The sequence below is a fragment of the Paramisgurnus dabryanus genome, chromosome 17 (assembly GCF_030506205.2).
Source record: "Paramisgurnus dabryanus chromosome 17, PD_genome_1.1, whole genome shotgun sequence".
NCBI classification, from domain to species: Eukaryota; Metazoa; Chordata; class Actinopteri; order Cypriniformes; family Cobitidae; genus Paramisgurnus; species Paramisgurnus dabryanus.
Genome location: NC_133353.1, coordinates 33615856 through 33642532, shown reverse-complemented (window position 1 = coordinate 33642532; position 26677 = coordinate 33615856). Strand labels below are relative to the sequence as shown.

At 38.9% G+C, this 26677-nt stretch overlaps 1 protein-coding gene across 3 annotated transcripts in view; it reads left to right on the top strand.

Moving 5' to 3' along the window:
• Positions 1-26677, top strand: part of grid1a (glutamate receptor, ionotropic, delta 1a) — a 331925-nt gene that overhangs the window by 261686 nt on the left and 43562 nt on the right. For all 3 annotated transcript variants that reach the window (XM_065288210.2, XM_065288211.2, XM_065288212.2), the window contains exons 5-8: positions 1157-1210; positions 9087-9260; positions 15334-15495; positions 15622-15741. In XM_065288210.2, coding sequence (XP_065144282.2) covers positions 1157-1210; positions 9087-9260; positions 15334-15495; positions 15622-15741 — 510 coding nt within the window. The remainder of the gene's footprint in view (positions 1-1156; positions 1211-9086; positions 9261-15333; positions 15496-15621; positions 15742-26677) is intronic.

Here is a 26677-nt window from a genome sequence, read left to right as displayed (position 1 = left end):
AAGAAAGGGAGAGAAACAGAAAGAAAAAGAGAAAGAAAAAACGGTGGTAGCTGTTTATTTTCGTGATATGAATGAATAAATGAATGAGTGAATGAATGAAAGAGAAAGTTAGAGAAAGAAAAAAGAGCTGAGGTAAATGTAGTAGGTTTATTTTCATAAGGAAGAGATAGATAGAAAGAAAGAAAAAGAGAAAGAAAAAAAAGAACTAGCTGTGGTAACTGTTGTAGGTTTATTTTTGTAAGGTAAAAAAGAAACAAAGAATGAATGACATACGAATGCACGCATAGATCTTTTAAATACAATTATTATTTTCTAATCTGTACAGTACAACAGCAGACGGGTCTGACATCATGACTGACAGATTCATCCACTCAAGAACCAATCATATTTCATGTCATTAATATTCACCTTTCAGCACAGTTGTCATAGCAGAGTGGGAGAGTTTATCAGACTTCAAATCATTTCACAAATCAACTCCAGTTGTGTTGTAGTCTATTCTGTACTCACTCGAAGTGAAGCTGCAAGTCACCAAATCAAAAGACTTCCCCATGTGAGCACTGAGTTTATCAGTCTGAAGCCCATACTGCAGAATGCCGTATGTTGTGGAGAGAGCTTTAAAAACTTCTTATTTTTAAAGATGCACTCTTTCAGGAGAACCTCTTGACAGAACTTCAATATAATATAAATAACTATTTAATCAGTGGTGTATAATGAACTGTATTCTTGTATTGTATTGTCTTTGATCCATAGTGCTTTTTTGTTCTTTTTCTGAGCTTAAAAAGTAAAGTTAATAACATGAAGAAGAAAACACCATGTGGCTTTGACATAAGGACAAATAATGAGTTTATGAAATCTTTTTTTTTTTACAGGAACTGCATGAAACCCCACTCGCAGAGTTAATTTCACTTTCATAACACAATCTTAGCATAAAAACTCAAAAAAATCAATGAAGAGATGTGCACAGAATGTGTTCAAAAGTGCAAAATCAAACGCATGTATGCTTATCTTGGAATATTTCACTGTTTCAAAAGACGTCCTTGGCTCTGTACTCAACCTGCTTCATAAGAGCTTAGAAGTTTGCATGCGGGGCAAGACGATAGCGGTTTATTTTCGTTTCAGTAATTTTTGCATCTTTTGTCCCTTTTCTTTTCTCCAGGCAGTGGAAACAAATCTGGCATCCAAAGATAGTCACTGGGTGTACGCCAATGAGGTAAGCACACATTCTTTATGAGTTCTTATCCGTTTCATAAGTGGGGTTGACCTGAAAGATTTGAGCAGTCTGATACAAATACAGCCCCAAATCATCCATTCTGGCATCGTCAATTCCAATTTGAACTTACTGTACAGTGTTTGGTATGTGACACATATCTTATTCAATATGTAATATGCTGCCAACATACCAGAGCAAAGCTGACAGTAGATTACTGCAAGGGCTGAACTCTTTCTTTTGCTCTGTTTCTTTACTTCTTTATTTCTTTCTCAGTCTCTCTTTCACACTCTTTGACTAAAACCTCAGAGAGTATTGGGAACTGAAAAGAGCTAAAAACAGAAGCCATTGATTTGATTGCATCATTCGCAATGCTTCATGGGAGAGGTTGGTCACTGATGTGCTCGTTTCCTCGGTAACAGTGGCTTCTCTCATCCTCAGGAGGGTTTGTGTAGTCCCAAAAGTCCCATAGATGTGTCATTTAATCTCAAGTTTTCACTAGTTCACACAATATTTTTTTATAAAGAAAAATTATAGGAATTTTACCCCTTGGCTACTTTCCCTAGCAGCAGAATACAGTTTTCACTCCTGTTAAATACAGTTTTATTCACACACAGCAAGGGCTCTGTCCACCATTACCCCTGCCTGCGTAGGCTTCATTTTTCTCAGAAGAATTACAGTACGGTAACTCACATAGACGTGATGTCAGCTTTGTGTCATCTGAAGGGTTTCAATTCAGTCGCTGCCTTCCAGCAGAGCTACTTCTATTCATTTGCTGTCTGGGTGCTACCCAATTTTTTTGCTCTATAATTAAAAATATTGTTATAAGGCATTTAATGCCGCTGTCTGCTAATTGAAATTTGACTGATGAATTCATGTCTTGATTAAAGTTGTTTATTAAATAAGGTTGTGTCATTAATGATGAGACTTTCGGTGTTACGGAAGTCACTTTGATGTTTCATTTAGTCAGTGTCACTACACTGTAAACGTGGTGTTGTTTCAACCCATGGTTGGGTGAAATATGGAAAACAAAATTCAGTTCACAGCTGGGTTTGTCCGAATTTTACCCAACCGTTGTTTAAAAACAGTTACATGCAAAGAGAGCAGTGTAAGAGAGCAGTCCTGATTAGAGTTCAGGGCAGAGAGCAGTACCCAAACACGGTTCAGGGCAGAGAGCCATACCCGATCAGTACCTGTCTCAGGAGAGAGAGTAGTACCCAATCAGTATTCAGGAAAGAGAGCAGTACCCAATCATGGTTCAAGGCAGAGAGCAGTAGAGAGCAGTACTCAATCGGGGTTCATGGCAGAGAACAGTACCAAATTAAAGCTCAGGGCAGAGAGCAGTACTTCATAAGGGTTCGTGGCAGAGAGCAGTACCCAATTAAAGCTCAGAGCAGAGAGCAGTACCTAATTAAAGCTCAGGGTAGAGAGCAATACTTGATAAGGGTTCATGGCAGAGAGCAGTCCCCAATTAAAGCTTGAGGTAGAAAGCAGTACTTCATAAGGGTTCAAGGCAGAGAGCAGTACCCAATTAAAGCTCAGGGCAGAGAGCAGTAAATAATTAAAGATCAGGGTAGAGAGAAGTACCCAATTAAAGCTCAGGGCAGAGAGCAGTAAATAATTAAAGATCAGGGTAGAGAGAAGTACCCAATTAAAGCTCAGGGCAGAGAGCACTACCCGATCAGGTTTCAGGGCAGGGAGCAGTACCCAATTAAAGCTCAGGGCAGAGAGCAGTACCCAATTAAAGCTCAGGGCAGGGAGCAGTACCAATTCAGGGCTCAGGCAGAAAGCGGTACCCAATCAGAGTTCATGGCAAAGAGCAGTACCCAATTAAAGCTCAGGGCAGAGAGCAGTACCCCATCAGGGTTCACGGCAGAGAGCGGTACCCAATTAAAGCTCACGGCAGAGAGCAGTACCCAATTTAAGCTCAGGGCAGAGAACAGTACCCAATTAAAGATCAGGGCAGAGAGCAGTACCCAATTAAAGCTCAGAGCAGAGAGCAGTACCCGATCAAGGTTCAAGGCAGAGAGCAGTACCCAATTAAAGCTCAAAGTAGAGATCAGTACTTCATCAGGGTTCAGGGCAGAGAGCAGTACCTAATTAAAGATCATGGCAGAGAGCTGTACCTGATCAGGGTTTAGGGCATAGAGCAGTACCCAATTAAAGATCAGGGTAGAGAGCAGTACCCAATTAAAGTCAGGGCAAAGAGCAGTACCCGATCAGGGTTCAGGGCAGAGAGCAGTACCCAATCAGGGTTTATGGCAGAGAGCAGTACCCAATTAAAGCTCAAGGTAGAGATCAGTACTTGATCAGGTTTCAGGGCAGAGAGCAGTACCCAATCTGGGTTCAGGGCAGAGAGCAATATCCCATAAAAACTCAGGGCAGAGAGCAGAACCCATCAGGGTTAAGGGCAGAGAGCAGTACCTAATCGGGGTTCAGGGCAGAGAGCAGTACCCAATTAAAGCTCAAGGTAGAGATCAATTCTTGATCAGGGTTCATGGCCGAGAGCGGTACCCAATTAAAGCTCAGTGTAGAGAGCAGTACCCGATCAGGGTTCAGGGCAGACAGCAGTTCCCAATTCATGAGTTTACACATACATAAAATCAAAATAAAGAAATTGGTATTTATTCATTTTTATGTGTATTTGGCCTTGCGTGCCGTGTGGGGAATGCTCAGAGCTCTGAATTTGGCCCGAATCCAGAGTACCCCCCTTTACTGGGAGAAGAACCAGCCAAGATAGAGGTGATTGGGTGGTGGAGGGATGCTGTGAAACTTGTCGCAGGATAGACGTGAGAGGAGGCCTTATATTCCAACTTCCTCTTGCACTGACTGGTTGATTACCTAAAACGTGTGCCTCCCGAATTTTGTTAAATAAAACTTCATTTAAAGCGCAGGGAAGAGAGCAGGACCCAATCAGAGTTCAGGGAAGAGAGCCGTACCCAATCAGGGCTCAGGGCAGAGAGCAGTACCCAATCAGGGGAAAAAGTTCAATTTGATGAACTGATACCAATAAAATATAAAACACAATAAGATGAAAAAAACATCAGACATGTCTCAATTCATGGAGAAGGGAGAGGTGTGAGAGACTGTCATTTGTAATATTACAAAGTTACCCTTAACCTTGAATTGTTTTTTACACTAATCTCTCTGTCCCTTTCTCTCTCTCTCTCTCTCTCTCTCTCTCTCTCTCTCTCTCACACACACACACACACACACACACACACACACACACACACACACACACACACACACACACACACACACACACACACACACACACACACATTATGACAAAGTGTACTTGTGGTTGATTGCCTACTGTAAATGTTGAGTGGATACACTTCAGTTTCTGACGCATCACATTATTAGACAACATTATGAGGTTCAGCAAGTTCAGATGACTGAAACTGAGTTTGTGATCATATTGCAAATACATTGTACATACAATAGTTTATTATTTATATAAGAACATTAATTCGAGGAAAGACCACAACATCACCAGATCCCCTTACTGTTTCGTTTTACTCCTCCATGACAGAAGCAGGGAATCATGCACGCACAGTTACCTTCTGTCTCACATCCGTCCTGCCTCCTTGTTACTACTGTAACTTTTAAGAAACAGCCCTCATTGCAAGACAGATCCTGCAACCTGTGGGGTAAAAGCTAGTCCCTTAGTTTATATTTACATACTTTCAGCTGGTGGAAGTCTTTCCTAAATGACTGCTGTATGAAACACTGAATCATTGTTTCTCCCTGGGATGCTTCTGTCACCACAAATCAGCCGTTCTCTTTTTAAATAAATTACTTTAGTTTGCTTAGTCATCACAGATATCTGTCTGCATGAATACTGCTTTAACATAGTGCTTTTGTTGTCAATATAAGCCTAATTCTACAAATTTGCACAGTACAGTCAAATTTCAGTAAGTTTCAATTTAAACCGCAGTCACACACAATGTAGAAAGGTGAGATGGAGAGATCAAGAAATTCATGATGCATCACCTTAGGCTTTGAAAAAAAAGAGGTCTGGATGTTAACCGAATCACCATGATGCTTGTTTATCCCTGGATCTCTGAAATCGAGTCTTAGCTGAACAATTTGCCTGTGCCTCGATGCGAAGTCGAAAAGTTGACAAATTAAGACTTAATGGGTTTCATCAATCAGGGTCAATGTAGAATGTTTGAACTTGACGTTATTGATTTATTGATGTCTGAAACACAATGTTTATTTGCAAACAAATTGGTATTGGTATGCATATTTCAAAGCTAAAACTTATATATATTTACGAGCTACTTATAGTGTTCTCAGGAACCCATGACTTTTTACAGTATATACAGTATTGCCATATATTTATACGTTTAAAAAATGACTTTTTTCACTTCTAATATTAATGCCTCCCTAAGATGAATTGCTTCATTGTTCTTTATTACAGTATTATACAACAAGTCTCTTTGGATAAAAGCATCTGCATTTTTTATATAAATGTACAGCGGGGAAAATAAGTAAGGGGTTTTCTAAGTAACACAAAATGTCCACCAGATGTAGCCATCAAGCCACATATTAAATTCATACAAAGAAATCAGAACATTTAAGTATACAAGTTGAGTCATAATAAATAAAGTGAAATGACACGGGTAATAAGTATTGAACACACTTCATTTAATACTTTGTAGAAAAGCCTTTGTTGGTGATTACAGCTTGTTCTCTCCATTAACCTTCATAAGACCAAACCTCTCATGCAAATGTAATATTAGCAATATTTAGATAATATATTTAACCAATACAATGTCAAAATGCCCTTACTGTCACCAGCTGATAAACTTTAATTTAATGTCGCATTTCACACAGCATGTTCAGGTGCTTAGATGTCTGCAGAGATTTAATAGCAAACGGTGACATTAGATGTCCTGACTTTGTCTGCTATCACCTTGTTAATCTGTTGAAGGTTTTATGGACATGAATAATGAATAGCAGTGACAGGGACATGGTTCACAGATCATGTATATGTTGGGCAGGGCTGTTTTGATTAATGTGTAAGGAGGTCGTCTGTGATAGTCGTCTCTGTACGTCTCTGCGTATTGTCATCCCACTTCTTTGTCTAAACCTGCTGCCAAGATTTGGATATTTTGTAAGATTAAAGTCCCTATAAGACCTACAGTACACAAAACCAACTCCATATACAGTATGAAGGTCACTGAGTCAAAAGCTCATTTACGACCTCAGTGATTTTTCTTGGTGCGCAGAGACACTATTTCAATATAATTTAGTTAGAAACATGGCTTTGTGACTGGGAGTTTATGATCCATTGTTTGGTGGAAAAATAATATGGAAAAATATAATTAGAACTGGTGAGACAGTAAGCTTTGTCTGCCATGCATTTCAAGAAGACTTTAATCCTTGATGATGTATTTACAAAACATTATACCCAAACCTGATAAAACAAAATTGTGGACTAAAATGTTCCCACTAGGAAAATATCATTCTTAAATAATTGGAAAATAATATCCACTGCTATTTTCACATTAAGTGTAACCTTAGTTATCTTAAAAACAATGTAAGGGAAGTGTCCAAAAAAGCATTTGGCAACTTACAAGGTATGCATTTTTATCAGGTGTGCTTCCTAGATAAATATATGTGTGGTAACAAAAAAGAAATTGAATATAGTAATAAATACAGTAAATAAACACTGATTGCCTGCTTGTTCAGTTTTGTTTTCACTTCAATAGTATAAAACTAGGACAAATTAGACATAAATACTGAAGAAGAAAATGAATATATAAATATTGCTAGGCCAACTTGTTTACATTAATGCAAACACTTTACTGCAAAAGCAATATGCGCGGGGTGAGCAGTGCTACAGTCTTTCTCTCTTTCCCTCAATCTCACTTGAGCTCTCTGTCTCTTCATATTCTCACAATAGCATTTTAGGGCAAAACCTGTCAAATGTTTTAAAATAAAACATTTGAACAATGTCTTATGGTGTGGAAACTGTGGGATAAGCGCAACATTTGACTCCGGTCTGTTGAATTATTCCTTACATATACACTATAAAAAGTAAAAGTTGGAAAAATACTTCAAATGGTAACCTCTAACAATGTAAACATAACTTTTCTCACTTTAGGTAAAAAAATAAAGTTGAAAATGTTTTACAGAGCACCTATTACATTTCTAAACAACATTATTTTGTGTATTTGGTGTAATAAAATGTGTTCAAGTGGTCTGTGGTTAAAGAAACACATTATTTTGTTTATTCCAAATTCTGACTCTACCATCTGAATGTCTCAACAGAAATCGAGACCAGTCTTTAACTGTCCAATTTTGGTGAGCTTGTGCAAATTGTAGCCTCTTTTTCCTATTTGTAGTGGAGATAAGTGGTACCTGGTGGGGTGTTCTGCTGTTGTAGCCCATCCACCTCAAGTTTGTGCGTGTTGTGGCTTCACAAATGCTTTGCTGCATACCTCGGTTGTAACGAGGGGTTATTTCAGTCAAAGTTGCTCTTCTATCAGTTTGAATCAGTCGCCCATTCTCCTCTGACCGATAGCGTCAACAAGGCATTTTTGCCCACAGGTCTGCCGCATACTGGATGTTTTTCCCTTTTCACACCATTCTTTGTAAACCCTAGAAATGGTTGTGTGTGAAAATCCCAGTAACTGAGCAGATTGTGAAATACTCAGACCGGCCCGTCTGGCACCAACAACCATGCCACGCTCAAAATTGCTTAAATCACCTTTCTTTCCCATTCTGACATTCAGTTTGGAGTTCAGGAAATTGTCTTGACCAGGACCACACCCCTAAATGCATTAAAGCAACTGCCATGTGATTGGTTGATTAGACAATTGCATTAATGAGAAATTGAACAGGTGTTCCTAATAATCCTTTAGGTGAGTGTATATAGTATATGGTATTTTATTTCGTAAGTATTTTGAACAGTACACAAAAGTATATTTTAGTATTTTGTGCAGTGTGCCTTTTTTCAGAATGATTAGTTCATTGTTGATCATTTCTCTCAATATGTTCATATCATAGTGCTGAAAGGCATTATGGGAAATAGTTGAGTTGTAATGTTGAATTCACATGCTGACTTTCTTTAGATAGACCGGTGTGAGTGTAGGTATTGCACTCAAGGATTGTATGCTTTACATTTTAAGCAGTCAGACCTTGGTTTTCTCATGTTTTTATTTTGTTGTAAGTCTGGAGCTCTGCTGGGTTTTGATCAATATGTTTTGATGCCGAGACTTCACTGCTGCGCTCTAAGCCAGCAGGACCCTGGATTTTATGCATTTGGGTATGACTTTTGTGCATTTCAGTATTTCCTTGGTCTTTTATTTATCAGATGTTTCACCCAGTGCAAATTGTAAATAAAATCAGTTTCCATATAAACAAGGGTATTGGCTTCTTTTTCATTTAATTGCTTTGGGTTTTTCGTAGCGGTTAATGGTAAAGCACATGAAATGCCAGAATTTTTCACAATACAATCACAATTAGCGTAATAGAAGACAGTTAACGTCTTCTTGTTTAAACTGAATATTCAAATCTGTTTAACATGACTGAACCCTAATTGACGTATAATGTAACGGTGCCAAAAATAAACTGCCAGAAATTTCAAGATGGTACAAGAGTGCTTGCCAACTCATTGTCTCCATAGTTACTATACAATACTTGCTAAGTGTATTTTTGGACTTTGATGATTAAACCAGCTTCGCTGAAAGACCAGCATGACCACCATCTTGGGATGGAGACCAGCTAGACCATTTTAAACCAGTGAAGACCAGCAAACTATAAGCTGTATTTTGTTAGCAAAGATATTTGAGACATTCGGATCAAACCAGGACTTTATTTTTGTTTGGTGTCAAGTTTTAATCTAATACATTTGTATGTGCAGGAGGTGAGTGACACCGAGATTATGGAGCTTGTCCACAGCGCTCTGGGACGAATGACGGTGATCAGGCAGATCTTCCCACTGTGGAGAGACACCAACATCCGCTGCATGAGGAATAACCATCGCATCTCTTCGCTGCTGTGTGACCCACAGGAGGGCTATCTGCAGTCTCTGGAGGTGTGTATCTTAGCAACCTTTACAAAAGCGCTGCTTATTCAGACCCATTCATCAGAAATAGATCTGCGTGTGATGTCTGTGGTCATCTTGGACAAAGATAGACTCTTTACAGATACCGTAGTTAACTGATTTACTACAGAAGTCTCACGTCTGTGGCCTTTTGCTAAAGGTTATATTACATCAGTTGTATAAAGTGGATTTGTGAAATGAGATGGCAACATTTCTTCTCTGCATTGCTTTGTCTTCTTGAGAGAACGCTTCGAATGTGTTGGTCAAAATGAGGAAGATCATTGATTTTATTGATTTTAATAACTCTATTGTTTCAACATCAGTCAGGTCCAGCACTTTATCTGTCGTTTAACACCAAGCAAATCCCAGACTTTTATTTTCTTATTCCTGCATGTTTTTAAACTGAAAGCAGCCTTTGTATTAGGAAAGATTTCGCAAGGTAGACGCTAGACGAGGGCTTAATGTACATATTTTTATGGAAGCCTCAAAATCATAATTTTTCCCTTTTTTTGCCTGTAGCTCAAAGTTACACAGTGTGCATTTCGCTCATTTAGACAACACAGGTCAAATATGGTAGACCAACTGTCTGCCTGTCTGTCTGTATGTATGTCTGTCTGTCTGCCTGTCTGTCTACCTTTCTGTCTCCTGGTCTGTCTGTATGTCTGCCTACCTGCCTGTCTGTCTGTATGTATGTCTGTCTGTCTGCCTGTCTGCCTACCTTTCTGTCTCCTGGTCTGTCTGTATGTCTGCCTACCTGTCTGTCTGTCTGTCTGACTGACTATCTGCCTGCCAGCCTGTCTGACTGACTATCTGCCTTGACAGCCTGTCTGTCTGCATGCCTGTCTGTCTGTCTGTCTGTCTATCTACCTGTCTGTTAATCTGTCTGTTTGCTTGCCTGTTTGTCTGTCTGCCTACCTGTCTATCTGTCTACCTGCTTGCCTGTCTGTCTGTCTGCCTGTCTGCTTATCTGTCTGCTTGCCTATATGCCTGCCTATCTGTATGTCTGTCTGCCTGTCTGTCTGCCTGCTTTTCTGTCTGTTTGACTATATGCCTGCCTATCTGTATGTCTGCCTGTCTGTCTGTCTGCCTATCTGTCGGTCTGTATACCTGTCTGTCTATCTGTCTGTCTGACTATCTGTCTGCCTGTCTGTATGTGTGTCTGCTTATCTGTCTGTCTGTCTTTTTGTCTGTCTGTCTTGCTTTCAGTTTTTGTGTCTGTCTGCTTATCTGCCTGTTTGTATGCCTGCCTGCCTGCCTGTCTTTCTGTCTGTCTGTCTGTCTGACTATCTGTCTGTCCGTCTGTCTGTCTGCCTGCTTATCTGCCTGTTTGTCTGCCTGTCTGTCTGTCTGTCGTTCTATCTGCCTGTCTGTTTATATACCTGTCTGTCTGACTATCTGCCTGTCTGTCTGTCTTTCTGTCTGTCTTCCTATCAGCCTGCATGCCTACCTGTCTGTCGTTCTGTTTGTCTGCCTGCCTGCCCCCTGTCTATCTGTCTGCCTATCTGTCTGTCTGTCTTTCTGTCTGTCTGCTTATCTGCCTGCCTGTCTCTCTCTCTGTCTGTCTGTCTGTCTGTCTGTCTGTCTGCTTATCTGCCTGTCTGTCTGCCTCTCTGCTTATCTGTCTGTCTGTCTGTCTGTCTGTCTGTCTGTCTGTCTGCATGTCTGCCTGTCTGTCTGTCTGTCTGTCTGCCTCTCTGCTTATCTGCCTGTCTGTCTGACTGACTATCTGCCTGTCTGTCTCTCTTTCTGTATGTCTGTCTGCCTATCTACCTGTCTGTCTGACTATCTGCCTGTCTGTCTCTCTTTCTGTATGTCTGTCTGCCTATCTACCTGTCTGTCTTCCTATCTGTCTGCTTGCTTGCCTGCCTGCTTGTCTGTCTGTCTGTCTGTCTGTCTGTCTGTCTGTCAATCTGCCTGCCTGTCTGTCTGCCAAACTGCCTATCTGTCTGTCTGTCTGTCTATACTTGACTAAAATGTTACCCATGATCTAAAAAAGTCTTTCAGTCATATGCCTAAATGTTTGAAATTACTTTTGTTAGATAAAAAATGTACTTGAAAATGTTAGACATTTTAAACTTTGAAATGATTGAAACTGAATATTGAAGAAAAAAGTAGGTAATAAAAGCCCAGAATATATGAACTCTTCCAATATTCTAAAATTTATCTCAGGATGAGACCTCATAAACTTCATGATAAAAAGCACTATTGCGCACATTTTTGGCTAAGGATGACTATGCTAGAGAGAGGGAGAGAGAGAGAGAGATCAGAATTTGTAGCATTCAGGGCATTGCAAAATGACTAAAGTAATGTCTTATGTTTATTTTCTTTGTCATATCATTTAATTTCTCTAGAATCTTCATTCCAAACAAGAGCATGTGCCACTGATCCAGATTAACCTTCTGTGCCCTGATGCTTTACACACTAACAAATATAATCTTGTTACATCACTTTGCCTGCCTTCTTTCCACAACATTAAAACGCTTTGTCTGCTTTAGCCTTTATGAAAACCTTGCTTTGGTCTGTTTTCCCTCTTTTGGAACAGATTGCAAAATCACATAAACCATTTTCTCTTGGGCTTACTGTCTTAAACATTTACGAAAATGAGAGTTGCATGCCAGCTAATGCCAAAGCATTACCACAAAACAGAGCAAGGGGATCTTTGAGATGTTACCATCCGAGGGGACGCTCCGCCCCCCCTCCGTCAGCGTTAATGATACAGCGCTGCGTGTAGAGAGAGATCTAGTCAGTGTTGTGTTGGATGTTTTAATTAACTGGAGAGGTTTTGGTATTGTGCATCTCAGCCCTCGGGCCACGGGTCTCGGCACTGCATGCTGACAGTTTGTGGAATGCTGAGTAAAAGCTCTGTGGGCGGTGTTGAGCTTTTATCCCTCTAATTGATGTCCTCATTTTGTTGTTTTGTTTTCTCATTCAGATTTTAAGCTGGTGTTAACAGAGCAATTGTACCGTACTCGACATTCTCACATCTGAATGTTTTGAAACATTTTACAGACTTCATTCTGTCGAGCGGCCTTGTGCTTTTACAGGTGGAAGTGTTTTTGTGTTGTGCTTTTAAAATCAACCTTTGGATGACAGGTGGCAAGATTTTAGAGGAAAGCAATTATCATTTCAAATAGTAATTGTAATAAATGTGACCCAGCCTTTGAAAACCCAGCTAAAGAGATTTTTATTATTGAAGACATTTTGTGCAAATATAACCTTGATATCTTTAATATTGACAGAGTAAGGTTATGTCACAGACCGAGTTCAATGATTGAGATCAAACTTTGATGCTCGAAATCTCATCATTAGATTATGAAACTTTAGCCTGGATATTACGGACTGGGTCACAAATGTACACATACAGTATTTGCCAGTGTTGTAGTCGAGTCCAACCCGCGTTGTAGACGAGTCCGAGTCAAGACCATGACCAGAGATTAAGTGTCAAGACCAAGTCCAGAACAAGCTAGATGTTGACTTGGTCTTGACTTAAACTTGACACTTGGACTTGACACAGATGTCTGTCAGGTAACCGGGACATTGTGTGTGTAGTATTGCAAAAAAAATGAAACAAAGCAATCACAGCCACTTTAATGCTGTACGATGAGTGTTGACTTCAGGCTATTGGTTTTAAAATGAAACCATTACAGGACCTGTTTGAAATATTTGTACGCTGTCCAGCTTGCAGTCACACAGAAGCGTGAACAAAGGTAAACTCGCGATTCATGTTATTTGTGTTGCTTAGTAACTGTGCGAGCCGTAGGTCTAGACCAATGGTGAGCGATTATAAAAGATAACATGTTTGTCTCACTTCCAGGCGTGAAACAAGACTCATGACTCCACGGTCTGGCGGAGCTATCCAAGTCTTAAATCCATGTCAAGAGTACATCTGAATTGAATGAATTTGAGCACACATCTAAGTTAAAAAGAAAAACTGTTCTCCTTGTGTCAGCGTGGTTTACTCCGGGTACTCCGGGGCTTCTTAAGGGACGAACAAGGAGCTTGCACCATTAAAACCATCCTGACCTTTTGTCTGAGTAAACACAGGACTGCCTTAAAGGGGAACGTGTCCCGGGCCCTGTGATGAAGGGTGCCCGCTATGGTCCACTATGCTATAAAATACATTCATTGGACCTTGGCCCTAGCTGTAAATATTTCATCCAGGCCCCCATGAATTTTAGCGATGGCCCTGAGGCATATTAGCATACGTGAGCGAACAGACTGAATGACGCAGTGCACGCTCGCTTGTGAACCCAGATGACCCGGAATGCATGTGAATGAGAGGGGTGGAATTAATGGATGGAATTAAGCAAAGAGATTTAATTTCCTCCCTGTTTGACTTCTTCTCTGTGCTTTGTACAATTTGCCATATGACTCGGTGTGCTCACGGTGGGCCCATGGAGAGGGCAATGAAACCTCTCTCAGCTCTCATGTTGGATGGAGATGTAATTTCCACCGATAAATTAAAACTCTTTATTCCTTCCACGTTCCCTCGCTCTCGCCCTTTCCACACTGAGTCACGCCTGTGTTGTCTCTCTTTATGCACTGATCTGTTCAGACGTGTGTGGTTTTGCCAGAATGACACGTCAGGGGGGACATCGAGTTTGGACTGTGTGGCCCCTTAGACTCTCGTCTCCTTGACGATAACAGTGCTGTCTCCAGGTGTCTCTCAGCACGATAGCTGTTCACTGCAGGGAAAGAGTCATAGAAAAACCTCATGCAGAGCTCTTTCGTGCCCTTGTCTCTCTTCCGCTCCCTCTCAAAGAGAAGAGACACCAGACACATACACAATTCAAGTCTTTCAAAAAGTTACGGGTACAGGAAGTTTCTGAATATAAAACATGTCGTTACCAGGTTTAGGTTTTAGGCTTTGGTAAATTCACTTTGTCATGATACTTTCTATATTGTGTTCATTCATCTGTGATCAGCACACACTGCTTACTGATGCTTGCTGTGTAAAGGGTTGATAAAAGTATAGTTTACCAAATATATATAAGGCTAAAGAAACACTTCAGCAGATTCAAAGTCGTCCTCCGATTGGTTGAACTCTACAGGATTTCCGGTAGACGTGCAAGTTACGTGCCTGGAAACAATACAAAGCCATCTGACCGTCTTTACATCAGTGACCGACTAATTGCTGGAATCTTAAAAGGATGCAAGGTTTATGGCTTATATTCATAAACATTTTTGTAAACTTGAGACGTTTGGGGACATTGACACATTAAGACCCCAAACATTAGGGGACATTGACACACCCCTACATATGACGCTGCACAAAACGTTATTGGTTGCTTAACCTATCGGTCTTATAACCATTTGGGCGGTCCTTAGTTAGAATTTTCTGTTAAACTGTTGGCTGAATTAATTGCAGCATTTTAACTCTTTCGCCTCCGACGGTTTTTAAAAAAGTTGCCAGTTTAATGCCTTCCATAAAATGTTCTTCTTTAAATATATAAACATACAATATATCAAATGAAAGAACAGACTCTATGCTTTTAAACAATAAAAAAGTTTCATCCTACCTTCAGTAGTTCTCTTTTATCACCTCTCAAAAATGGGTAGTTTTTTTTTTTTTTTAACTAATTTTGATAGAGATCCTATTCAGAGAGATATTTAAAACATACAAGGACATGCAGCTGCTTGCCCTAGGGCGATACTTTTATAAGTATCGTCCGGGTTTTATAATTTGTGGAAGTGCGCCACCTGGTGGATAATAGCGGTATTGTGGAAAGCCAGAAATACTTGTCATTGGCAGGGAAGCTTTTTATCTTCCCAACCTTTTTCACTTCAAGGCCCCTTAGTTGCCCACAACAATATTTGAAGGCCCACCCACTCACTCAATTTTTACTACTAAAACTATAAAATGTGCAATAATACCATGTAGTCTATTCTATATATTTCAGGGTTTTTTTTGTTTGTTTTCTGTGTTCATTTGAACATGTACTGTAAAGCTGCTTTGAGACAATGCTGCATTGTGAAAGAGCACTTGAATTGAAGATCAATACAGTTCTGCCTTGCAAACTCTGTAAAAAAAGTAATCAAATATTTGTGTGTGTGTCTCTCTTAGGTGTCTAGCCTGTACTTGTACGACAGCGTGCTGATGTTGGCCAATGCCTTCTACAGAAAGTTAGAGGACCGAAAGTGGCACAGCATGGCTAGTTTAAACTGCATGAGGAAGTCAACCAAGCCCTGGAATGGAGGGTGGTCCATGTTGGACACCATTCAAAAGGTCTGGAGCCACTTTGCAATTCATCTTACACTGGTTTGATTAATTTCAATTCAGATTTGGTAAATTACTATACAGTTCAATAAATGAATGTATTACTTTCTGAACAAATATATTATTTCGCTGCAGGGACGAATTTCTGGCCTCACTGGCTTAATGGACTTCCGTAGCAATGGTGCAAACTCGCACGTTCAGTTTGAGATCCTGGGGACCAGTTACAGCGAGACGTTTGGAAAAGACGTAAAACGGGTAAGTCTGTTTGTTTGCTCATCCGTTCGTGTATTCCTTTCTTTTCAAATTGAAATAATATTACCAAATAACGTTGCAAGGCGTTTAAAATTTTTTGCTTCTTTTCCTTTCCACTGAGTGTTCAGTGACAAATTACTGCCAGTTTAGGTCACCTTTAGTTCAAGACCTTTGAACCTGATGATGTTTCATATAATGAGCAATTTGGTTTGGGAAAATGCATCATTAAATAATGACATAAGTTTAAATGATCTTAGCGGCACAAAATCCCAGCCTGTATCTGCCAAATGTTACTCCTGTCTCCTGAGCTTTCTCATTTTGGAAGACATTTATTAACTGAAGTAATTAAAGCAAAAACTTCATTTAAAATAAATTAAATTCATGGAAATGGCTCATAATACCGCAAGGTATTTTTCATTTAAACCCTATACTTTGCACACAGCACACATTGTTGGTAAGTTAGAGTATTTGTCTTGATTCATGAGAACATAAAGCTTATGAGGTCAAACACCAAATAGTTTGGTGGGGTAAAGGTGATATTAACCAAAAGTCATATCTAGGTAATTTTGGGATGAATAGAGAAATACACGAAAAATATCTAAGGTAGTTTACGTATAAATGTTTACATGAAAAGTCAAATTATCATGTCATGTGAGATGCCACCAAACTGTTTACCCATATATTGTCTTTACTTAAACAATAAAGTAAACATCACTTAATATTTGTGTTTTGGACACTTGTTTTGGGCTCATGAAGTTAAAACAACTTGGTTTTGCAAGTCAATTCAACCTACTATTTTAAGTTTTGGCTCAAAAAAGTGACATAATTTATAAATTCAAGTTGAAATTGTTTTTATTTTTTGGTTTAACAATTTTTTTTAAGTTAAAGTAACATAAAAATATGCGTTTAAAATTGACAAAAATGCTGCAATTTGTTGCAGTGTATGCTTCAAAATTTGAGTTCATTAAACATTTAAGTGTACAAAAATCATTAACATTACGTTTTAAAATTATTAGTAGGCTATATGTTGTGAGGAATACCCGTTATCCTTCACACCTGACTATTTTGAATATTTATACTTTGTTACAGAATAAGAACTGATAAGAACTTTAACTACTTAAATATTTGTTAATAAAATGTCACAGAGGTTTAAGCTCTTTTATTATTAATGTTTTTTTGTTGTAAATTATCATTTTTGTGAAGTCACAGGGTTTTCCTCATTGTTCGAAAAAACATACAGCGGCACAACATGCGAGCTGCTTGGAAAGCTTACGTCTGACCTCAGTGTACATTTTTGGCAGAGCTTCTGTTTAAAAAAAAAGGGGTTATACTGTATCCAGAGCCGAAAACTTTCACTTTTTGCCACATTTGCCAATGGCCAGTGACTTGAGATAATCACTATTAATTTTTTTCAAACTATGTAATAAGATACTATGTATTAACATTAGTTTGCTATATAAGTCGACAACATCAATTAGCGCTGTGCCTAATTTATAAAAATGTCACCAGTTAACTTGGATAAATACAGTTTTATATACTCACATAATCACATTTTGCACTTGGCACATGTTCATTTTAGGCCCTTATGATATCAGACCATACTACGATATTATCTCATCTTATATTCCACTGGCACCAATATATTACCAAAATATATTAATATACCGTCCAACCTGTGTGGGGCATATTAATTTAAAGGCGGAAAAGCCATCTGAAAGCCAATGTTGACATTTGAAATCACCTAAACAAACACGCCCCTACCCCAATAGAATCTGGACCTTCTTTTAATAGACCCGCCCAACACATATGCAACCATGGCAACGATTTTGGTTAGTAGACACGCCCCTTACTGCTGATTGGCTACAAGTGTGTTTTGGTACTCGGCCTGACTCCCTTTTGTGTTTTTCAAAAATCATGCACCCCGCCATTAAAGATTTGTTGAGACATTTTATTTATAATAAATTGTAATATTATTTTTACTCTGTTTATACTGTGCTAAAGTCTTAGGCGACCAGGTTACCATTAGATTTGTTGTTTTTGCAATTGTATACAACCAGAAAATACATGAAATGTGTATGTAGTATTAAAAACAGTATAAAAGTATAAGCTAAAGTGGGTAAACTCCCCTTCCCCTTGAGCAATAGCAGACAGCTTCAGGATCTCTTAAACCTAAATGAAATTAAATCCTAATTTATAATTCTAACCAAATGACTTCAGGACTTCAGTCTCCACAAAAAAGCTCAAGATGTGTTTCGTGCCAAGAGAGGTCACGCCAAATGAAGACATTTAGTTCTGAAAATTGTTTTGTTTTTAATTTTGTGTACATATTTCCTGTATTTTCTGTTTGGATCTTAAAAAAGTGTAAAAAATAAATATGGATGGACATTAAAACTAAAAAGCTGGTGATGGTGGCCTAAGACCTTTGCACAGTACAGCTTTGATCTCATTGCAAATTGGCATAACATTTATACTTGTGCAAAAGGCATTTAAGGCATAATGCCAAATTAATGCTTTTCGAAAAGCACAACTGGCCCCTGTCGCAGAGCTGTGATATTCAGCTCATGGCGAGGAAATTTTCCCAGTCGAGGTCTTGCATCTCTTTTTTTGGCAAGAATGTGCTGCAGGATTTTGTTGTTGTTTTCTTACTGATTTATGTAGAAACATCATTTTAGTCATTGCCTTTTAATCGTTTTTATAATTTCATATGACTTACAATAAAACATCTGTTACATCAGATTCAACATCTGCGGTGAATGCATTTTACACCAGTGAGTTCTTAGCTCTGTAAACTTCAGTGTTTATCCTGAAAATATGGAAAAGATCGAAAATCTGTCTGGGAAAGTGTAGCGCCCCCTTCTGGTCCAGTTATGTGTGGGTCTCTTACCTATATATAGTATAAAGCAAAACTCATGGCACACAGCTAATGATGTTTGAGAGGACACAGATAAGTGGAGTGCAGGAGAGAAGAGAGCGGAAAGCAGATGGACAGAGAAAGAGAGAGAGACCCTGCTGTGATTTCAAATTGGAGACACTAGCGTAGAACATAGTCAAAGTACACAGACATACACACAAGTAGTTAAGTCCCACAACACACAAACACTCAAGCAAACCTGTCAGTGTTGATGATTCTGTCATTTGTCTCTCTTCAGTTCTCATTTCTTCCTCTCTGATGCACGGGTACACATATATACGCATGATCATAGGCGACTGCCGTGTTTGCGGTCATTAGTGTGCCTGTCGGGTTCATAACGTGCCAAACGCTCTCGATCTTGTTGCCTGAATATAGAGTATGTAAGTTTAACACCGTAAACATGGCCATTCCCCCCGGCGAGAAACACTGAGAGGTAATGACTACACACACAAATACACACGCATATATCCTCCAGCTCCCCCACTGTCCATTACACTCATTACACTGACAGCTTATAAACACACACACACGCGCCCTCCCGTCTATCAGCATGAATATGCATCTCTACTTCTGATCTCTTTTTAAAATGATGTCTACCCCTCGGGGCCCTCTGATGCCAGACCCCCTGCATATCATTTTACTCTCCTCCTGCTGTTTTATCATCCCATCGTCATTTCTTTCCTCCGGCTCCTCGTTTATTTATTTATCTTTCCTCCAGATGTCGTCTGGGATATACCTTCATAATGAAGATGGAGGTGTTATTTCGTCTCCGTCTTTCTCACCGATTCCTAGCTTGTTGCCTCTCGCTTGCTTCTCTTTTCATTAAATCGTCTTTTTTATGCTGTGTTATCGTGTAGATGCTAAGTCTGATACCAGATCTGATTAAAGTGGTGTAGTCCAACACCTTCATGGAGGAAGTCTCATGGAGATTTAAAGAGGACATTTTTTTCATGTTTTAGTGCTGGGTCCCCAGTGCTTCTATCAACCTAGAACATGTGAAAAATAACAACCCAGTAACTTAGTTTTGGTTAACCATTCTCTACAAGCATTAGCTCATTGAAATTTGGCTCCCCTTGTGATGTCAGAAGGGGATTATACCGCCCCTTAATCTGCACTTTATCCAACCACGGCACTGCCATTTAGTGCAGAGATCAGCTCATTTGCATTTAAAAGGACACTCCCAAAACAACACCTACAAAGTGGCAGTTTTAACATGCTAATAAATTGTTTATATGGTATTTTGAGCTAGAACTTTACATACGCACTTTAGGGACACCAAAGATTGATTTCACATCTGAAATAAAGTTTTGTGAAATGTCCCCTTTAAAGGTGTATTGATATCTTGACAGAAATGCAATATAATATACATAACTATTATCAGTGGTGTTTAAAGACCTTACTAAATGAACTCTATTGTTTTTATTACCTTATGCTGCGTTCACACCAGCCGCGGTAGAGGCGTCAAATGCGAGTGATTTCAATGTAAAGTCAATGTAAAGACGCTTGACGCGCATCTGGAGGTCTCACGGCACAAATAAGGCGTTTAGCTTGGCACGGTAGACGCGATTCCGCCTCATTCGCGCGAATGCCGCAAATTGACCATTGCCGCTGGAAACTTGCAAGTTAAAAAATCTGAACTTTGGCGAAAAAAATGTGCAGTGTTAACCAATCAGGAGCTTGCTCTTGTAGTGACGTGATTACAGGAAGCAAGCGGAGTCGCAGAAGCCCCTCCCGTGACGTGAATTTCCGCGTGAAGGTCTCGATGACTAGAATTTCACGTGTGGCTTTCACACATGAATGAAGCGAGTACACTCAAAATGTTTAAGCGTCCAACTAAGCGTGGTAGACGCGAATTTGACGCTTCAAACGCGTCTGGTGTGAACCCACAGTTAGAATAAGACGTTTTTATGTATGTACAAAGCATGTCCCCTCACATGGACTTACCCTAAACGGACAAACTGCTCTGTAGAGTGTTGTCATGACGTTGTCTTAAACTATGCCGTATTTGTCCTGTGACGGCTACCGTAGCTTCTCTATGCATTTCGAAAGGGAGGGGTGAGCTGAACAGTTGGTTGCAATTCACAATCTCACCACTAGATGTCACTAAAAATCTGCACAGTGAACCTTTAAAGAGCACTTATCGTCCGATTCATGACTTTACATTTCCTTTGGTGTGTGAGTGTGTATTAGTACATGTTCACGATATGCAAAAGGCACAAACCCCAAAGTAAACGATGACGCACGTTATCGTCTCCAACGTCAATCTCTTTTCTTGGACTACAACAAACACCTGGATTGTAAGCAACAGTTTACTTCCTGGGATTACTCCCGCTTCAGACTTGGCTAACTCCTGTTAGCACTGCATTGTGAGCGAATCTTTCAAACATGGTAAGGAGCGTCACATTTCCGGCTGACATCAGAGGGATTCAGGCCAATTACAACGTATAGATTAGTTGGGCAGGGGCACAGAGCTTTTCAGATCTTTGTACAAAATCAGTGAGTTTCACGTATAAATGTACGGTATGTGGAAAATAATGTGTTTTTGTACCATTGCATATGCATTTGTAGGAGTTTTCCTTTCAGGAGCAAAATTTATGGAAGGAGAGTATTTCAATGAAGGTGTGTGCTGGTCAATTTATTGGTATTTGCGCCAATGTTTAATGGCCCAAAAAGAATGTCTTAAATGCATTGGTCATTGTTTAAATGAGATTTTTGTGCATGTGTTCTTTAATGTACACCTTGTCAGTAATTCACCTACTAAAATTTCCACCCATTAAGTTTTCCTTCATTAGCAATTAAGGATTTGCCCACTTTGTTTGCCCCCATGTCCCTACATTTAAAAACATGGTTTTAAAACCTGAAAGCGTTCATAAAAGTTAAAGGGATGGCATTAGAGAATTGTTTGTGTGTGTGTGTGTGTGTGTGTGTGCGTGCGTGCGTGCGTGCGTGCGTGCGTGCGTGCGTCCGTGCGTGCGTGCGTGTGTGTGTGTGCGCGTGCGTGTGTGTGTGTGTGTGTGTGGGTGGGTGGGTGGTTGCGTGTGTGTGTGTGTGTGTGCATGTACACGTGTGTGTGGTAATTTAGTTGCTATAGCCTTCGGCAGCAACCGTGCACATTGAGCAGAGTATTTTTAGCACTGCAAATTAATCCAATGAATTTAAGACTCTAATAAACGGGAAGGGGAAAATAAAACAAAATAAAGGAAGGAAACGAATGAATGGATGGACAAACAAACAAACACCGAAGAGTCAAGTCAGATTTAATTATATAGTGCTTTTTTACAATGTTGCATTGTTTCAAAGCAGTTTCTCATGAAAGACAATAAACCAGAGCAAATGCGGAAATTATGAAATGTATAGCATTAAAAACATGCATTTCTGTCATACGTTGTACAGGTATATTTGTAGCAATAGCCAACAATACATTGTATGGGTCAAAATTATCGATTAAATGCCAAAAATCATTTAGATATCATGTAAAGATTATGTTCCATAAAGATGTTTTGTGATTTTTTTCTACCGTAAATATATAACAAAATTATTTATTTTAGTAATATGTGTTGCTAAGGACTTAAAGGCGATTTTCTCAATATTTAGATTTTCTTTTTTTTCATCTTCAGTTTCAAGATTTTCAAATAGTTGTATTTCTGCCTCGGCCTATCCTAACACCAATGGAAAGCGATTGAAACCAATTATTTATTCACCTTTCAGATGATGTATCAATCTTAATTTAAAAAATTGACCCTTAAGACCCATATGGTTTAGATAACTAGATTGAACTAGAACGAGTTTGTCATGTTGTTCAGTAAGCAGCCATCAAAGTACAGAAAGTCAAAGAGGTAGAACATGAAACTAGCAATCAGTACGATTCCCAAGCAAGCATAAACCGATAAAACACATTTAAGGACAATATAAGCATCTGTCAAATGCATTACGAAGTACATGTAAACAAAATAGAAAAAAAAGAACATAATTTCCTGGCTGATCTCAGAACTGTGGTGACACCAGGCTAAAGTTGAACATCTCAAGAAACACAGTTATACCGCATTTGCGGCTGGGCAAGCCGAGCGTGGGTGACCTCTGCACAATTGCCTGAGCAGTAACCATGGCAATGGGGTAACTGTGGGCTGCAGGTGAATCTGGGGGGAATTAAATGAGCCTTAATAAGCCTCTGTCACCTTTCTGAGCAATTGGTGTGGAGAAGAGAACCACACAGTTGACCCCACAGGTTTCAGAAAATACATTGCATTAAAGAACGTCTATTTACGCATACATGCATTCATCCACTATTTTCTCTTTGCAAAGTTTTACTGCTGTTTCCATCTCTTTTCATTTAGTATTGTTCCGTTACATAATGTATTGAAAAATCCACAGTAATAGTTTGACATCTTATGGCCACATCATGTAATGCAAATCAGTTAACCGAGAATGAAAGCCTAATGGATTTTTATTATTGTAAACCTTAAATAGTATGTTATGTTATGTATTTATGCTTTACATGTCTTTTCTCAGCCGTTTGATGTATTTTCATCATACATATTGCCACTGCACATGTGACAGCTCATGATCACAAATACATGTATTTATTTTAATGCACATATGGACAAAAAGTAAAAAATATTTATTTTTATTTCTTTCCCATATCATTATATACCAGGGGTCTTTAACCACTTTTCTTCAAGGGCCAGATTAAATATATATATATATATATATATATTTATTTATTTATTTATTTATTTATTATTAATATTATATATGTTATAACTTATGTTTTTTGCTATTTTAGTTATATGTCATATATTAAAAAACATGTATTTTCAAAAAAGATGCACACATCTTGTATCCAGTATTTGCCTTTTAATTACTGAAAACTAATATTTTCTTTTTTATTATTTTTAAAACAATTGCAGTTTAACATTGCAAGGGCTAAATGTTATTAGTTCAACAAAAAAGTGCAAGTGTAAATAATCAGCACATGTATTTTTGTATAGCACTAATTGAGAGCTCTTAAACTTTTTTTGTTTATAACTGTTTAACTTTCATAAATTGTTACATTTCATGTTTTCACAACTTATAGCCAGTCTTCTCCTAATGACTAAAATTGCGCTTTGTTTTCTTTTTTAATATTTTAAAGATATATAGGCTAAACTGCCTTTCCATTGTACACTACATTCAGGCACGACTGTCAGAGTTCGCCCCCTAGTGGCATTCGTAATGAAATTTCAGTTTAATCGTAAATCTGTGTCAACATGGGAGAGATGCTCATTCCAGCGCAAGAGCCTTTAATCAATGAATATTTATACTTAATCATTTACTTTTCAGCAATCAATAATTATTTTAGGATTCAAGTGTTACTGATAAAGTGAAAGGATTAAATATTTTCACCTTGAACACAGCGTTTTGATTGGAACACACTGAAATACATCACTTCCAGTCATGGTGTTACATTTTTTTATGCATTTAAAGCTCAAATTAGATCTGATAATTACGCACCCACAGATGGTTGGCACCCCACGCAGCCCCTTTCCGACTCTACTTCTGTTTTTTGGCCATCGTTTGTCATGTACAGTGGAAATTTAAAAGTAACCATGTGATTTTAAATCAGACAAAGATGATCGACGGGCCAGATAAAGATAATTGTAGGGCCTTTATACGGTATATTCACAGCACAAACATGTTTTATTGAAGTTTTCCTATGATTTGTTTTTCCAGAAAAGATGGGGTTATGTGATTAATGTTATTAGAAAAGGTTTTATTTCTATAATCTGTCAATTTCTATATTTATTTTTTATATCTCCATATAACTCATTATTCCGAAAACATTTCTGCCTACAGCTCTCCTCTTCTTTTAAAATGGCACTATTTACCAAAACATCCAATAAGGTCTTGCATCCTCCAAAGAATGATAAAGATTCCAACATTTCAAACAATAATTTTCCCAGCGTAATCTTCTGAAGGACCTTTAAATTGGTTCAGGGAGTTAAATACGGAGCGGCACAGTCGTGACAGATATTTATTCCTGAGTATTTTGAGATGCAGAGATGAGGTGAATTTGTCACCCACCAAAGTGCCAATCTCATTTGATTTGATGAACGGTAATGAGTTTCTCTCGCACTCAATAAAGGGATCAAAAGACACATCTCTCTTCAACCAATCATGGAAACAGTAACTTACTGTAAACAACTATCACGGAACGCCATTAAAGCCCATCTCACGCTCACACCACACATCTCTGTGTCTTACCCTGTTACCTACTGTACTTTATTCTCTCTCTCTTTCTATCTCTCGCTCGCTCTCTCGCTCTCTCTGCTACAGTACAGTATGTGCACCCAAGTGAAGATGTTTGCTTCCAAAGTTACAAACAACTCAATTTGTGAAGTTCTGGCACATAGCCCTTTACTCTATTTGACAAAATGCTTGTGTCTTCATGGGCTGGATTCTGGCTGGCTTGTTCCAGTAATATCACAAACTAGAGATCAAGGGAAGAAAAGAGAGGCTTAAAATCTACACAGACCAGCTCAGGGTATCACAGTACAAAGCATCCAGCACTCTGAAGCGACAAAAGACGTTGAAAAGGGACTACTGAAACACTGATTTCTGCTTTGTGTCTGCAAACAGGAAGATAGAGTGTTGGAGTATTATTATTGTAGGGGTTATATTCTTTATCCGAAAGTAAACAATGGAAATTATGTCAAAAATAGAGGAGAACATTTACACACAACCATCAACACATAAAATATTAAAGGGATAGTTCACCTAAAAATGAAAACTCTATTATCATTTACTCACCCTCATGTTGTTACAAACCTGTATAATTTCTGAGGATTGTTTTTCCATAGAATACCAAACCGATCGGAAGCACCATTGACTTTCATAGAATACCAAACCGATCGGAAGCACCATTGACTTTAATAGAATACCAAACCGATCGGAAGCACCATTGACTTCTATAGAATACTAAACCCATCGTAAGAACCATTGACTTCCATAGAATACCAAACTGATGGGAAGCACCATTGAGTTCCATAGAATACCAAACCGATCGGAAACACCATTGACCTCCATAAAATACCAAACCGATCAGAAGCACCATTGACTTCCATAGAATACCATGCCGATCAAAAGCACCATTGACTTCCATAGAATACCAAACTGATGGGAAGCACCATTGACTTCCATAGAATACCAAACCGATCAAAAGCACCATTGACTTCCATAGAATACCAAACTGATGGGAAGCACCATTGACTTCCATAGAATACCAAACCGATCAAAAGCACCATTGACTTCCATAGAATACCAAACTGATGGGAAGCACCATTGACTTCCATAGAATACCAAACCGATCAAAAGCACCATTGACTTCCATAGAATACCAAACTGATGGGAAGCACCATTGACTTCCATAGAATACCAAACCGATCAGAAACACCATTGACTTCCATAGAATACCAAACCGATCGGAAGCACCATTGACTTCTATAGAATACTAAACCCATCGTAAGAACCATTGACTTCCATAGAATACCAAACTGATGGGAAGCACCATTGACTTCCATAGAATACCAAACCGATCGGAAACACCATTGACCTCCATAAAATACCAAACCGATCGGAAGCACCATTGAGTTCCATAGAATACCATGCCGATCAAAAGCACCATTGACTTCCATAGAATACCAACCTGATGGGATGCACCATTGACTTCCATAGAATACCAAACCGATCGGAAGCACCATTGACTTCTATAGAATACTAAACCCATCGTAAGAACCATTGACTTCCATAGAATACCAAACTGATGGGAAGCACCATTGACTTCCATAGAATACCAAACCGATCGGAAACACCATTGACCTCCATAAAATACCAAACCGATCGGAAGCACCATTGACTTCCATAGAATACCATGCCGATCAAAAGCACCATTGACTTCCATAGAATACCAACCTGATGGGATGCACCATTGACTTCCATAGAATACCAAACCGATCGGAAGCACCATTGACTTCTATAGAATACTAAACCCAT